General features: G+C 49.2%; 1 protein-coding gene across 1 annotated transcript in view; it reads right to left on the reverse strand.

Moving 5' to 3' along the window:
- Nucleotides 1–13,790, reverse strand: part of CDS1 (CDP-diacylglycerol synthase 1) — a 54,323-nt gene extending 40,533 nt beyond the window's left edge. Inside the window, exons 1-2 of the mRNA XM_075998733.1 lie at nucleotides 13,485–13,790; nucleotides 371–498 (exon numbers count right to left, since the gene is read on the reverse strand). Coding sequence (XP_075854848.1) covers nucleotides 371–498; nucleotides 13,485–13,601 — 245 coding nt within the window. The 5' untranslated portion in view covers nucleotides 13,602–13,790. The remainder of the gene's footprint in view (nucleotides 1–370; nucleotides 499–13,484) is intronic.
- Between the last annotated feature and the right edge of the window lie 2,022 nt (nucleotides 13,791–15,812).

A 15,812-nucleotide genomic window follows, 5' to 3' on the forward strand; every position in this document is an offset into this window, starting at 1 on the left:
AGTCCCAGCTACTCGGGACGCTGAGGCAGGAGGATTGCTTGAGCCCAGGAGTCGGAGGTTGCTGTGAGCGAGGCTGACACCACGGCACTCACTCTAGCCTGAGCAACAAAGCGAGACTCTGTCTCAAAAAAAAAAAAAAAAAAAGAAAGAAATTGGTCAACTAAAAATATATATACAAAAAAAAAAGAAAAGACTTAGAAGATGTGTGTCAAGCACTTACGACTGTGACTCATATATTAGGTGGTCAAAAAGTATAAGCCTCTCTCCCATAGCTCCAAAACTTATAAAAAGTCAAATTGATTACATGGACAAGGATAACCTCAAAGCTTATCTTATGCACCTACGTATATTCATCTTCATCCAATCATACCTTGAAGATAAACCAGATAGAGCTTTCTTGAGAATCTCGGGGGTTCTATCCGAGGATGGTGGAATTTCTGGAAGATCGGAATCTGTTCTGGAATCCAAATCTCCATATCTGTCATCAATATCTGTTTCCTAAAATGAAAAAAAAAAAGAGATAAATCACGTTGCAAAATAATGTTTAAAAAAGCACATTTGCCAAGGCATTTATTTATTGTTCAGTGTGTCAAATTTCAGTTACATAATCTGAAAAAAAGAAACAACTGGCCGGGTACGGTGGCTCACCCCTGTCATCCTAGCACTCTGGGAGGCCGAGGCGGGAGTATTGCTCAAGGTCAGGAGTTCGAAACCAGCCCAAGCAAGAGGGAGACCCCATCTCTACTATAAAGAGAAAGAAATGAATTGGCCAACTAAAAAATATATGTAGAAAAAATTAGCCGGGCATGGTGGTGCATGCCTGTAGTCCCAGCTACTCGGGAGACTGAGGCAGCAGGATCGCTTGAGCCCAGGAGTTTGAGGGAGGCTGACGCCACGGCACTCACTCTAGCCTGGGCAACAAAGTGAGACTCTGTTGAAAGAAAAAGAAAAAGAAAAAGAAAAAGAAAGAGAGAGAGAGAGAGAGAAAGAGAGAAAAAGAAAAAGAAAGAGAAAGAAAAAGAGAGAGAGAGAGAGAGAGAGAGAGAAAGAAAGAAAGAAAGAAAGAAAGAAAGAAAGAAAGAAAGAAAGAAAGAAAGAAAGAAAGAAAGAAAGAAAGAAAAACTATTAACTCATCTTGAACATCCGAGCACTGTTATACTTTCGTTAGGAAAGTTCATCTTCACTAAAATCTATCTATATAAAGGATCGCTTTAAAACCAAAGACACGAAAGAAGCTCATACGCTTTGAAAATCAGAAATTTACCCCCAAAAAAATCAATTATGTATTGTTTTGCTACTTTACTGGAAGAACACGGTGTTATTTCCATGTAGATTCTCATCAGCTGCTCACAGTCCCTTTTTTGGTTTGATTACAATCACAGCATCAATAATAAGAGTGATATCTTACACGAACACAGCATTTCATACGTATTAATGCTTTCAAGCATCAACTTCCATCGTTTTTATTTTAGATCCTTGAGAGAAAAATCCCAATGAAGCGGGTCGAACAGATATTCCTATTTTAGCAATAGGTGAACTATGACCAAAAGCGTTTGCTTCAGTGGTGAGATTTTTTTTACTTTTTTTTTTTTTGAGACAGAGTCTCGCTTTGTTGCCCAGGCTAGAGTGAGTGCCGTGGCGTCAGCCTCGCTCACAGCAACCTCAAACTCCTGGGCTCAAGCAATCCTCCTGCCTCAGCCTCCCGAGTAGCTGGGACTACAGGCAGGTGCCACCATACCTGGCTAATTTTTTGTATATATGTTAGTTGGCCAATTAATTTCTTTCTATTTATAGTAGAGACGGGGGTCTCGCTCTTGCTCGGGCTGGTTTCGAACTCCTGACGTGGAGCGATCCTCCCGCCTCGGCCTCCCAGAGAGTACTAGGATTACAGGCGTGAGCCACCGCGCCCGGCCGAGATTTTTTTTAAAAAGTCACTTAAAACCCAAACTGCCTTCCGAGAGAGCCTGCACCAGAGCTGCGTGTATGTGCAGGGGGTGGCTGGGGGTGGCAGGCCTTTAGACAAAGATTTCCAGGGATGGGGTGCTCAAGGCGATTTTAAGAACAGAAATGCCATGCGATGCTCAGTTCGAAATTGTTCGTCTGTCATATAACAGTTTCTACTCCCATATCCTCCCCTCTCCTGCATTCCCTCCACCCCACCCTGGTAAATCTTACTAAAGGGCGCCAAACACACAGACACCTTAAGAGAGAGTTTTACGGAGAAAACCAGAGCAAGGGAGCCGAACCCAGGTAGAGGACATACACGCAGATGGAGCACCGAGCACAGCACCGGGCCAGGCCAGGACTAATCCTGGGAATAAAAGGTGCCTGGGGATTTGGAATACCGAAGAATCTCAACCCAAACTGGGCCTTTAGTAGTCCCAGAACTCTGGCAAATGCCATCACCCCTTTTAACTGCTTCTTCGCCCTGTAAAGATGAAGCATTTAGCATGGCGCCCACGACTTAGTAAATTCAGCAAGTGGTAAGCTATTGTTGTGCTGAATCGAGTCTTCTAAATTCCTCATCAGGTGGCTCACCAAATAAAATCTCAGCCTGTGGGGAGTATTTTCAGCTTTGCAAAGAAATAATACATTTTAGTTTAACAGCGTGCTTATCAAACGATTACGAAATTAAACGTCCCTGCACCGAAAAACGACAAACGGAAGACACAGGCTGAATTCCCGCTGCGAGAGGATGACAGTCAGCTGGCCCCGAAGCAGCTTACGCAGAGAGATGTCCGCTGATAAGCCACCAGACGGGACGTCCCTTCGGAAAACATCAGGGCACCTGCCGTCAGTCCAGCACGCCGGAGGGCTTTGACATCTGGAACAGCAACAGCGGTCCCCAACCTTTTTTTGCACCAGGGACCAGGTTGCACTGGGAGGCAATTTTTCCACGGGCTGGCGGGGGGATGATTCCAGCGCGTTATATTCCACCTCCCTGCTGATGACGGTCTCTGTTTGCAGCCGCTCCCCAGCGCCGGCATCGGGAACCCCGCTGCACCTCGGAGCGTCAGGCATTAGTCCTCGAAAGGAGCACGCAACCTGGATCCCCCACGTGCACGGTTTACAGGAGGGTCTGCACTCCCGTGAGAATTTACTGCCACCCCTGGTCACTCAGGGGGCACTCACCCGCCGCTAAGTGTGGCCCCCATTACCAACAGGCCACAGACCGGGGTTTGGGGACCCCGGACCTAGAACAATGGAATGCATCGCTTTTTTTTTTTTTTCCTCCCTGCCAAACTTTCTTTTTTTCACCTTCAGTAACCCAGAGTGTCGAGCGGGGCGGAGAGTGGCGGTGGAGATGGTGACTAGGAAGGGGTTCTCTAAGGCGATGTCACCATATTACAGAGGGAGCCCCGAGGACGAGCGATCGGGAGCTCACCAGCACGAGCTCCACCTCCACACCCTAACTGGCAGGGTGACGGAGGAGGGCAAGTCACTTCGCCGCAAGGGAAACTGAGGCAGCAGCTTCCTCGCTTGCAAAACGCTAAGGGCTGTGGGCTTAGCATGCAAACCGTGCTCCTCAAAACACTAAAGTCTTCTGCGGGCGGGCGGCTTCAAAGCCCACTTGGCCATAACCCTCCCCCACCCCACCCTCCACACAAAGCCGTCCCCTGCTTTTAACTTAACATTACTTGCGTTTCTGTTCTCTGGTTTGTATCCTTTAGAGCAGGGGTCCTGTTTAAACTTCTTAAACAGGGGGCCAAGTTCACTGTCCCTCAGACCGTTGGAGGGCCGGACTACAGTTTAAAAAAAAAAAAAAACTATGAATAAATTCCTATGCACACACTGCATATAGTTTATTTCGAAGCAAAATAAAAACAAACGGGCACGAACACCCGCATGTGGCCCGAGGGCGGTAGTTTGAGGACGCCTGGTTTGGAGAACCTAGAAGTTAGAAACTCTTTCTTTCTCGGGCTTATACTTTAAACGTGATGACCCTCAAATTTCCATCTTGGGTCCTCCCACCACCACCCGGTGATCTTGCACACCTGTGTAGCTTCCTTTCCACCCCAGTCACACCAATGACACCCCCTAAACCTGCGTCTCTGGCTCCCAGCGTGCTAGCTCCAGCCGGGTTTCCCACCGGCTGCACCTGAAATTCAAGCAAACCGACCTCTCTCCCCGACACCAAGCCTGCTTGTCTCCTTCCGTATTTCCTGCTATGGGGGGACAGGGGTACACGTGCCGCAGGGTAAGGCAAATTCACCCAAATCTCAACAAATCGCTACACGTTTTAAGTCCTGGATACCCTGACGCTAGTTGTGCTGATCTTCTAACTTCACCATACTATTAAAAAGCTATAATAAAAAGCAAAAAAAAATTTTAAAAACTAATTTTGCGGCTCAGGACGCACCACCCCAAAATATGACTGCAGGAAAATCCAAACGGGCCACTCCAAAATACACTCCTTTGGGCATGTTTTTTTAGCTCATAACTCTGAGAAAGCGCAGACAACGGGGAATATCGCTGGAAAGCTGTTCCATTCTAAAAGGAATTTATCTCTCTAAAGGAAATGTGCATTAGTCAGTCATCTGTATGAGGAAGAGTCGCCTGCTCCAGACGACTTTTATTGCCAGAGAGATTTTATCTGCGTAACAAGACAACCTTTATGCACCACGCACCTCCTCCCCATACCTCCCGTATGTCACTGCGGCCACACCCCACAGAAGCCCTGTGCCCCCTCCTGGCCTCTCAGTGGCTCAGAGTGCTGTATAAACTCCAATCTTCTGGGCCCTTCTTTGAGTGCCATGTTTTGCGGGACTCCCATGCCTAGGTACATAATTACATATGTCTTTTTCTCTTGTTAATTTAGCTTATGTCAATTTAATTTGTAGCCCAGCCAAAAAAAAAAAAAAAACCTAGAAGGCTGCAGGGGAGCCATTTTTCACTCCTCTATGCTAAACAAACTGTTCAAGGACACAAACATGTGCTGTAAGCTTATCAGTCGAGAGAAAGGAGGAAACGAAAGATATGAAATTCGAGTCGTGACTCACTCTGCGAGGACGAGCCAGCCAGGTCACTGGCTAGTGGGTGCCCAGGTGTTCCGCGTAGCATCATATTTTTTGTATCACTTCCATATTTATTAAAAGCAGTGTAGATTATTATAAATAGGGCCGGGCGCGGTGGCTCACGCCTGTCATCCTAGCGCTCTGGGAGGCCGAGGCTGGAGGATCGCTCAAGGTCAGGAGTTCGAAACCAGCCTGAACAAGAGCGAGACCCCCGTCTCTACTATAAATAGAAATTAACTGGCCAACTAATATATAGAGAAAAAAATGAGCCGGGCATGGTGGCGCATGCCTGTAGTCCCAGCTACTCGGGAGGAGGCTGAGGCAGGAGGGATTGCTTGAGCCCAGGAGTCTGAGGGTGCTGTGAGCCAGGCTGATGCCACGGCACTCACTCTAGCCTGGGCAACACAGTGAGACTCTGTCTCAAAAAAAAAAAAAAAAAAAAAAAGGAAAAAAGATTATTATAAATGGGACTACTACATGCAGAATTCCAGGGGACACTGTCTACATTGAATAGTGTCCCACAGAGCTGTTCAAAGCCTCAACCCTGAGACAGTCCAAGTACGAGCACAGTAAGTAGGTGGAAAGAAAATAAAACCACAACCTGGAGAGAGACATGAGCCTAATTTGTTTTCCCAGATCTGGATTTTTATATATCGAGACAAAATGTTAAGTGTCAGGTGGGCTGAATATTTACTGCCCCACAGCCCCACAACTGTTTTGGAAACAACCTGCCTGGGACAGGAAGGAATGTGGCGGTGAGCCCAACCTTAATTGCCCAGGTGTTTGGTTCCACCTGGGCCAGCAAGATGATGAAGTCAGATTGCCTGGATCCGCCTTACGTAAAGCTCTTACAAGCTGGCCACGGGTCCCAGCAAATAAGGGGAATGGCAGCCACGGCCAGGAAGCAGAAAAGCAACACTGCTTTCCTGCAAAAAAAAAACCAAGTTTGCAAAAAAGCAGCCACAAGCAAGCTTCCACAAGTGTGAGCTCTTCACAGTGGACTGGACTCTTTTTCCCCATCCTGCGCCTTTCAACTTTATATTTTAAGAGAAAGCTGAAAATCTTAGCAGTTCTGACAAAGTCTTAAGCAAACAGACATCCAATGGCATGACATGAAAAATAACTTTGACTTCTCTTTGCGGATAAGAAAATAAGCAGGCCGGGCGTGGTGGCTCACGCCTGTAATCCTAGCTCTCTGGGAGGCCGAGACGGGCGGATTGCTCAAGGTCAGGAGTTCGAAACCAGCCTGAGCAAGAGCAAGACCCCGTCTCTACTATAAATAGAAAGAAATTAATTGGCCAACTAATATATAGAGAAAAAAATTAGCTGGGCATGGTGGCGCATGCCTGTAGTCCCAGCTACTCGGGAGGAGACTGAGGCAGGAGGATCGCTTGAGCCCAGGAGATTGAGGTTGCTGTGAGCTAGGCTGATGCCACGGCACTCACTCTAGCCTGGGCAACAAGTGAGACTCTGTCTCAAAAAAAAAAAAAGAAAGAAAATAAGCAAACATTTAGAAAGATGGTGACCCTGGCACACCTCAGGAATGATCACAAAACAACTGGTTGTGATGACACTAGTTCCTCTCCGTTCCTGGAGTTACTACAAAAATGTGATGTCATTCTCATTAAATAAGTTCTGGAACATTTCCCAACCAAATAAATCAGTATGTAAATAGCTATAAAATGAAATAAAAACCAATGATTTCTTCTCCTAATCAATCATAAAGGAAGCAAGGAAAAACTCAAAACATTCTTTTTGTTTGTTTCAAAATCCAGGTGCCTGAAATTAGGGAATTACAGGTTTCCATCAGCTAAAAGTTTCTAATCCAATGCCAACATTTCACAGATTCAGAAAGGAAAAACTACTCCAAAATCACACAAAGCAATAACAGAGTAAAAAATTTAAGTAAATGTTTTAATCCATTTTATAAATTTAGGGCCACAGACCTAAATTAGCCTTTAAATTTTTTAGGCAGAAAATTTAGGGTGCACCCCAGCTACAAACACTGTGTGATCCTGAGCAGGGCATCTAAGGTTGTCAAATTTTAATTTTCTCAGGTGTAAACTATCTCCCTTGTCCTCACAATTATTAAGATATTCAAATTGCTATTAGGTATAAGCTAGTGTTTTGCGAGTTGTAAATTACTTTACAATAATAAATTACTTTCTTACCATTATTCTATGCAGTGAAAGGCTACAATGCCAGATATTAGTATATTCTACAATTAGCTGTTGAATTAACAAACAAATCCTGGTACTACCTCATTTCCCAAAGAGTATAAAAGAGCCACAGAAAAGGTGACCAGTCAAGTAGTATTTTGCTTATAATTGGCACCAGACAAGCATTAACTGAATGCAAAGAACGAAACCAAGCCTCAGGAAATATGTTCATAATTTCCCAAATGACCTATTTTCCTTGCACCGAATTCAAATCTTTATTTTTAGAAAAGACACCCCCCAAACACAAAATAGCTAAAGGAAAACAAACACACCAAACTCCCATATTTATCTGTGTCACCCATGGAAAAAAAAAAACAAAAAACATGTGAAAGTCTGTTTTACAAAAATGCATACACACAAACACACAGTCATACTGTATGTGCGTATATAACTTTTCTTTATGAGATAATTTTCCAGAGGACTACTTTAAACTGTCCCACTTTTCCGCAGAACACTTGTGACAAAATATTTTTGCATTAAAAAAGAAAAGACAATTTTTTATCTAAAACCCCTTTTTATTATCAGGCCCAGAGAAGCATTTTTTTTTTTTAAGAACTAAAATCGATTTTAATCTTCTGTATGGTAATTTATCAAGGAATGAAATTGATTTAATTGCTAAGAATGCTTTTTAGATGAAAATTCTTTTTTTTTTTATTTCGGCATATTATGGGGGTACAGATTTTAAGGTTTCAATAAATGCCCTTTCCCCCCTCCCCCCACAAGTCTGATTTAAAATGTGAGGGCAGTCACATGTCAGTCTCCCCTTGAGCTAAATACCTCTGGAAGCCACTTGCTAGGTGGACTCCAGGCTGACACCAGGTGGCCGCAAAAGTGCCACACGCTGGACACCCTCACTCACACGTGACAGTCCAACAATGCACTGTGTCTGCCCACTCCTTGTTCCCTTTGCCCTTAAAAACCTGCCTGTGACTAAGGCCAAGCGGAGGAGCACTCCCCAGGGCAACTTGCAGGTCTGTCCCAGGCAGCTGTCCTCACCGCAGCTCGATTAAACTCCTTAAATTCTGTTTTGTGCCTTGGCCTCTTCCTTCATAGGAAGGACAGCATCAAAAAAAAAAAAACCCCACTGACACGCCTGTCATCCTAGCACTCTGGGAGGCCGAGTCGGGCAGACAGCTCGAGGTCAGGAGTTCGAGACCAGCCTGAGCAAGAGCGAGACCTCTGTCTCTACCATAAATAGAAAGAAATTAATTGGCCAACTAATATATATATATATATATATATATAAAATTAATTCGCCGGGCATGGTGGCGCATGCCTGTAGTCCCAGCTACTCGGGAGGAGGCTGAGGCAGGAGGATCACTTGAGCCCAGGAGTTGGAGGTTGCTGTGAGCTAGGCTGACGCCACGGCACTCACTCTAGCCTGGGCAACAGAGTGAGACTCTGTCTCAAAAAAAAAAAAAAAAAAACCTCACTGGGGTACACACCCAAAGCTTAACATGCTGGCTGACATCCTACAGTGAAACTTCTCAACATTAAGAGAATGAGTGGTTCAAAGTCAAGATCATAGACAGTAAGTAAAAATTAATGGGGTGACACTAATTAATGCTGCCATACTATTCTTTAGAAAATAGTGTGTTTACAAAACACACGTTAAAATGAGAGACTACCTCCCCTCACCCTCCCACAGCTTCCTGTCTACATGAACGTGACTTTAGAACTCAACTGTTTCTTTACTATGACTCAACCATTCCTGGGGACTCGAGCTTGCCACCAGGTCTCACGTTGACATCTGGTCCCCAGAGTTGGAGGTGGGGGCCGGCGGGAGAGTGATCAGGGTGCCCCCCCCACCTGCATGCCCGGTGAATAGCTTGGTGCCTTTTCTTGCAGGAGTGAGTTCAAGAGTACAGGTTGTTGAGAAGAGCCTGGTGCCTCTCCCTCTTTCTCTGCCTTCCTTCCTCTCTCACCCCATGGTCCCTGCCCACGCAGGCTCCCCTCCTTTGCTTTCCCCATGAGTGGAAGCTCCCTGCAGAACTGTGAGACAAATAAACCTCTCTTCTTTACAAATTACCCAGCTTCTGTAGACTCCCTTGGGAGGTGGGGGTACCCCCTCCCCCACCCCGCCCATGCACGTTGATAGATCTGTATGCCGTTCACCCTACACTAAGCTTCCTTGTGTCAGCCGATTTTTCAGCCAACCTTCAGTGGGTGACGGGGAAGTTTTCGCTTGACCTTTGCATGATTCAGGCCCTGGCTCTCCCTTTCAATCCCCCCATGCCCACTCGATCCATCAGAGCTTCGCCACCCCATCCCCTGCAGACCCTACACCGCTGTTAGCCTCTTCGGTCCTGGCCTAGCTCACTCTCTGATTCCTTATTACATCCTCCACCTCTGGCCTTCACCAGGCCTAGGTCACCCCCATTGCCTTTCTTCTCAGCTATTAAATGAGGATATTCCTCATTTAATGCAGATAGTCCTTGGGAAAAGTAAATGAAGGTGTGAAAGTACTCCACGTGAACCCTAAGTCATTCTACAAGTTTTGATTATTACGACTGTTACTGCTCCTGAGTTTAAGGAGTTTGAGGACTATGCTAATTTGGGACTCAACAAATTTGTGTTCAGCTGAGTCTCCACTGAGTTGGATAATCCTACACTGTTCTACCATAGTTGCCTCTCGTTCATTTCATATTATATGCCCTACAAATGACAATCCAAACAGGTGCCAGTCATCCTTGGTATGAGGTTCCTGAACAGTCCCAGCCTGTGACTGCCCACCTGCTCTAGGCTCATTCTGCACAAAACAATTATAATTCAGAGCAAGTTTATTATTCTTAACGATATATACAAGAATTGGGTTGAATTAAGTCGCTTCTAAGATTCCTTGAAGCTCACTGGGAACTCAGGTTCCCACTTGGCTGAGAAAATCAAAGGCACCAAGCACACTTTGCTCTTCCCTCTTCTGCTTTTCGAAATGTTTCTACAGCCACCTTCCATTCCTTCTCCTCTTAAGGAAGGGGCATACACCCCTCTTTTCCTTCCTTGCACACCCCAATAATCTAATTCCCTACCCCACGTCTGATTTCCTTTTTCTAGGGCCTGCCCATCCTTGCCAGCATCTTCACTCACTGGCTTTCATACAAGTACACATCTCCCCTCCCTCGGAAAGAAAAATCTTCCTTTCATCCTCCTGTCCATTCTAGCTGCCATCCTGTGGTCCCCCCCACCTCCTTCACTGCCACTTTCTGACAATAACTACCAATGTTTCACCCCTCAATTTCCTCCACCCAACACTTGGCTTCTACTAGGATCTTTTGCTTTTTATTTATTTATTTATTTATTTTTGAGACAGAGTCTCGCTTTGTTGCCCAGGCTAGAGTGAGTGCCGTGGCGTCAGCCTAGCTCACAGCAACCTCCAACTCCTGGGCTCAAGCGATCCTCCTGCCTCAGCCTCCCGAGTAGCTGGGACTACAGGCATGCACCACCATGCCCGGCTAATTTTTTTCTATATATATCAGTTGGCCAATTAATTTCTTTCTATTTATAGTAGAGACAGGGTCTTGCTCTTGCTCAGGCTGGTTTCGAACTCCTGACCTTGAGCAATCCGCCCGCCTCGGCCTCCCAGATCTTTTGCTTTTAATAAACTCAGTGCTGTAAGTCTCAGCCCCTGTGCCTAAGCACTACTGAAAATATCCCCTAGCAATCCCTCCTCCTTTAGCTCTTGGGATCCTCTTTATCTGCTCGGCTGCACCTCCAGCCCTGTGCCCTAGAGTGCTGACTCAAGAAAAAGCCCTGAACGTCCTCTGCCTAGAATGCCCTTCCCCCACCCTGTCCACCTGGTGAATCCCCAGGAATCTTTTAATTCCCACTTCAACCCTGGCCTACAATTTATAGCTTTTTCCCGTAATGTCCAGGTAGAGTCCAATTATGCCCTCTCTATGCTAAAAATGAGCCTGTACGTACTGCTAATAAATCTAACTCGTATAGATCCTCCTGGGTGGTCCTTGTTATCGTTTAAGCACCATTCCTGTGGCATTTAACCACTGGGAACACTGCCCTGCAGGTAAGCAGCATTTTTTTTTTCACTTGCTAATTCTCCAGAAGCACAGAGCCTTCTCTCAGCGGAAGCCTCCAGTCCAGAACACTGGGAATGTCACGTTAACAAAAACCATTATAAAAAGACGACCGAATGGCAATGCATGGGAGTGTACAGTAACTGCAAAATACAATACACCTCCTCCGCTCTTTCATTAACTCCCCAAGAGTTCGGCCTTTACTGCAACTCCAACAGAGAAAGGCACTTCAAGAGTTGGAACAGGCCCAATTATTAACCACCCTCCAAAGTGCAAACTGATTTTAAAATAGCCCTTGACCTGGAAATACAGGTGCATTCAAACACACACCCCAATAAGAAAGGAGAGACCGAGGATAGAGTTCAACATCTCCAAGCCTGCCAAGTCAAGAGGTCCTTATGATAAACTCTAAAAGTACAGCAGTACTTGAGATAATGTCTGAATATGTTCATCCTTCTCTAAGAAATCTCAACAAAACAGTTGGTTACATACACCAACATCTACTTTTCAGAAAGTAAGACACAGCTGGGCATGTATTAATGAAAACCAAGCATTAATAAATAAATATGCAGCGAGGTAAGCCAGTCCCAGAGGGCTAGAGACAACAGTTCTGAGTCAAATCACACCACAGAAGTAGTTTCCATTTTAAATACATTACGGTGTTTAAAAAAAAAAAAACAACAACAAAACACAAAGGTTATTTTATACAGGGCTTCCTAAACATGTTTCCTCTTAATAAAAGCTTGTTAGCTTTGTCAAGTTAAGGAAGTCAACAGGGAGAAGCTGGTATTTCCTTGATTCTAAACTAGACCAGTGCTCAAAACAAAACAAAACAAATCCCTAATTAATTCTATTTTGGGTCTAGTTTCTAAGGCAGTTTTCACAAAAACCATTCTCAGCCCACTGTTTCTAGCTTTGTAACCTCAACCTTCAGCAGCTGGAAATTGTTATACTTTTGTGCAATTCCTTGACACATGTGTTCTATCACAGACTCATGGTATTCCACCTGCTAAAAAGGGTAAGGGAGAAAAAAAAGTGTTATCCCATTGATTCTAAAGTTCCAGTCCTGAAATCACTGTTAGGTTTACTATTTCATGCTACCAGGTGATATGTTCGTATTAGGGCTTCGTAACTTGGGTTAAAGTTCATCTTTAACTTTCAGTCGGAACCCTCTGCAAATCAAAAAAAACTGCCCCGTGAGTCTCTTGCAAGGATATATAAACCAGAAGAAAGGGAATCAGGAAACTCAGGTTCTAGTTTCAAAAGACACTGGCTTGACCTTGGGCAATTCACTTGTGTTAAGTCAAACTGCAACACCTGCTTCCAAAAAAAAAAAAAAAAAAAAAAAAAGAATGCTTCTATGCTTCTAGAAACAGGTGAAGTGTTTTGGGCTTCTCAAATAAAATGAAATTTTATATAAAAAAAAATTTTATAAAACAATCTGGCCCAATTTCCTAAACCATGCAGTCCATAAGGTCATAAAACTAAACTCCTTCTGAAGTTCTTGCTTGCAAGTTCGTGCACTGCCGAATACGCCTGAACTCTCTTTTTCTAGATTATTCTCAAACGTGGAACGAGGCTAACCTACACGACAGAGAGGGAGCGAAGTACCCTCATGAATTAACGTGCCGGGTTAAATGAAATCTACCGGTAGGCAGAAGGACTGCACCGGCTGTCTGCCTCGTACTCAAAGGCAGCTGGAAGGTGACAACCGCGTCACGTGCGTGACACCCTCAAACCTCCCAAATCTACTGCACTGAAAAAAGGACAGGGGAAATGAGAGTAGTGCTGGGGTGAGCGAGAGAAGCCGAGCCTCCGGGATCCGGTAACAGGTGAGCCCCGCGGGGGCCTGTCTTCAGTTCGGTCCTCGCTAACTTTGTCCCTTCCGCCGAGACGAGGCGCGGGGTGGCAGGCCCCGTCGGGATTGCACCGTGGGTCCCCAGGTCCCGGACGAGGAGGGACCGACGCGGGGGGGGGGGTGTGCAGGTAACCTGCAGCCCAGGTGAGCGCCCAGGTGCCCAGGGCAGCGGCCGCGGTCACCCGGGGAAACGCGTCGCCGTCGCCAGGGGTCGCCGCCCTCGCCCCCGCTCGCCCCGCAAGGAGGAAGCGCCTCCCCAGGTGACAGCCCGCACCCCTCACCTGACGCCCCGCGGGCCCCCCTCGCGCTCCTCCGGCGTCCCGGCAGCCCGCACCGGCCGGGCGCCCGCCGCGGCCGCACTCACCTTGTCGCTGGTGCTCTCGGTCTCGTGGTCGCCGCCGGCCGCCTCTCCTTCGCGGGGTGGCGGCGCCCCCGCAGCGCCGGGGCCGGGCCCGGCCCCCCGGTGCCGCAGCTCCAGCATCTCGCGCTCCCGCGCCGCCGTGGCGGCCTCCAGCGCCCGCAGCCGGGGCCGCGGGCCGGGTCTGGCCGGCGGGCCCCGCAGCCGCCCCGCAGCCGCGCCCTGGGCGTCCGGCGGCGCCGCGGCTACTAGCGCGCCCGCACCATGGAGCCGCGCCGGGCCCCCCGAAACGGCAGCAACGAGCGGGCGCTCGAGGCCGGCGCGGCGGGGTCCCGGCGGGCGCGCGGCGCGAGCGGGGGCGGCGGGGACGCGGGCGCCGGTTGCCAGGTGCGCGTCTGCACGCCGGGCCCAGGTGGGAGGCGCGCCGGCGCGGGGAGCGAGCGAGCGAGCGAGCGAGCCGGAGGACGCGGGGCCGCGCTAGCCGCCAGGGGCGCCGGCTGCCCGCGCCGGCCACTCCCCGCCCCGCCTCCCGCGGCCCGGCCCGGCGTCCGCAGGTCCAGGCGCCGCCACCTCCTCCGCGCTCGGGCTCCTGCCTCCCGCAGCCGGTCACGCGCCGCAGGCCCCGCCCTCCGCGCTCCGCCCCGCCCCTCCGCGCTGCCCTGCGGCTCCCAAGCCCCGCCCCCCGCGCTCTGCCCCGCCCCTCCGGGCAGCCCTGCGGCTCCCAAGCCCCGCCCCTCCGCGCTACACTGCGGCTCCCAAGCCCCGCCCCTCTGCCCTCCGCCCCGCCTTCCGCGCTGCCCTGCGGCTCCCAAGCCCCGCCCCTCTGCGCTCCGCCCCGCCCTCCTCGCTGCCCTGCGGCTCCCAAGCCCCGCCCCTCCGCGCTGCCCTGCGGCTCCCAAGCCCCGCCCCTCCGCGCTGCCCTGCGGCTCCCCAAGGCCCCCCCCTCGCGGGGTGGTGACGTCACCGGGCCCGCGACTGCGCCGCGCCCCTGCGCGCGCGCGCACACAGGTGGGGGCCCCGGGCGAAAGGTGGGGGCGGCGCGGAGCCCGCAGGTGAGAGGTGGGCACGTGCGGACGCGGCGGGGCGCGGAGCTGGTCTACGCCGACAGACAGCCCTCGGGTGCCACCCCTGCGAACAGGCTCGACGGCCGCGCGGTGTGTCGCGGGGCCGGAGGCGGCCGGGAGCAGAAACCCGTCGGGCGGGACGGACGCGGCGGCCGCGCGGCATTCCTGGCCTGTGCCGTCACCGCCCGGGCGGCAGGAGACGCCCTTCCCCGCCCTGCAGGGCGTCGGGCGCGACCCGGCCGACGGGGTTGGCCACGGAATCCGCCACCTGGGGACCGAGAGGGGCCGGGACGTCGTGGGGTGCGACCGGTGGCCTCCGAGCACCCGTGGACGTGGACCTCGGGCTGCCAAGGCTCGACGGGAAGGGCGCAGGGTCCGCCTTAATGCCGCTCCAAATCCTGGTAGAAGGGGATTAGTTTTCAGGGCGAGTGCCTGCCACCTGATCACTACCGACAAGGTGACAAATGACAACAAGAAAGAAGAGGCCAGCCTTCACCCAGACAAACAGGACCGCGTTCAGGAGAGCATTCTTAACAGAAACAGATCGACAGCGTGAACGACTCAGGGTCACTGGGGACACAGTGAAAACTAGGCAACTCCTGTCTTTGGAAGATTTAGCGACAGACGAGCAAACACAAAAGTCAAAGTGGGAAGCGTGGAGAAGCAGAACACAAGGACAGCCGTTTTTGTCTCACCAGAGAAATCTTTACAACTGTGGGTGCAGTTTGGGTCGCCTCATTTGCAAAAAAAAAAGACGTAGAGAAGTCATCATCCTTTGTTCCTTATAGGGAGGGTGACAGAAAGGGCAGGTCTAGCTGTTGGCCACAGTGCCAACCCCCACACTGGTGTGGTCGACAGTGTTTGTTGAAGAAGTGAATGAAGACATGGATGGGTGTCAGAGGAATAGCGTCCCAAGGGGAACATACAGTCTCGTGTCACTTACTGATGGGGATATATACTGAGAAATGTGGTGTTAGACAATCTCACCTTTTGGCAAGCATAGAGAGAGTACTTACAAGCCTAGATAGTGTCGCCTACCGCACACCTAGGCTGTGGGGTATAGCCTGTTGCTGCTGGGCTACAAACCTGTACAGCGTGTCACCGCACTGAATACTGTAGGCGATTGTTACACGGTGGCGAGTATTTGTGTCTCTAAAAAAATCTAAACACAGAAAAAAATACAGTAGAAATATGGCATTACAATCTTATGGGCCACCATTGTATATGTGGTCCATTGTTGACCAAAACATCATTGTACAGCTCATGAATG

Source organism: Microcebus murinus, chromosome 29 (genome assembly GCF_040939455.1).
Source record: "Microcebus murinus isolate Inina chromosome 29, M.murinus_Inina_mat1.0, whole genome shotgun sequence".
Lineage (NCBI taxonomy): Eukaryota > Metazoa > Chordata > Mammalia > Primates > Cheirogaleidae > Microcebus > Microcebus murinus.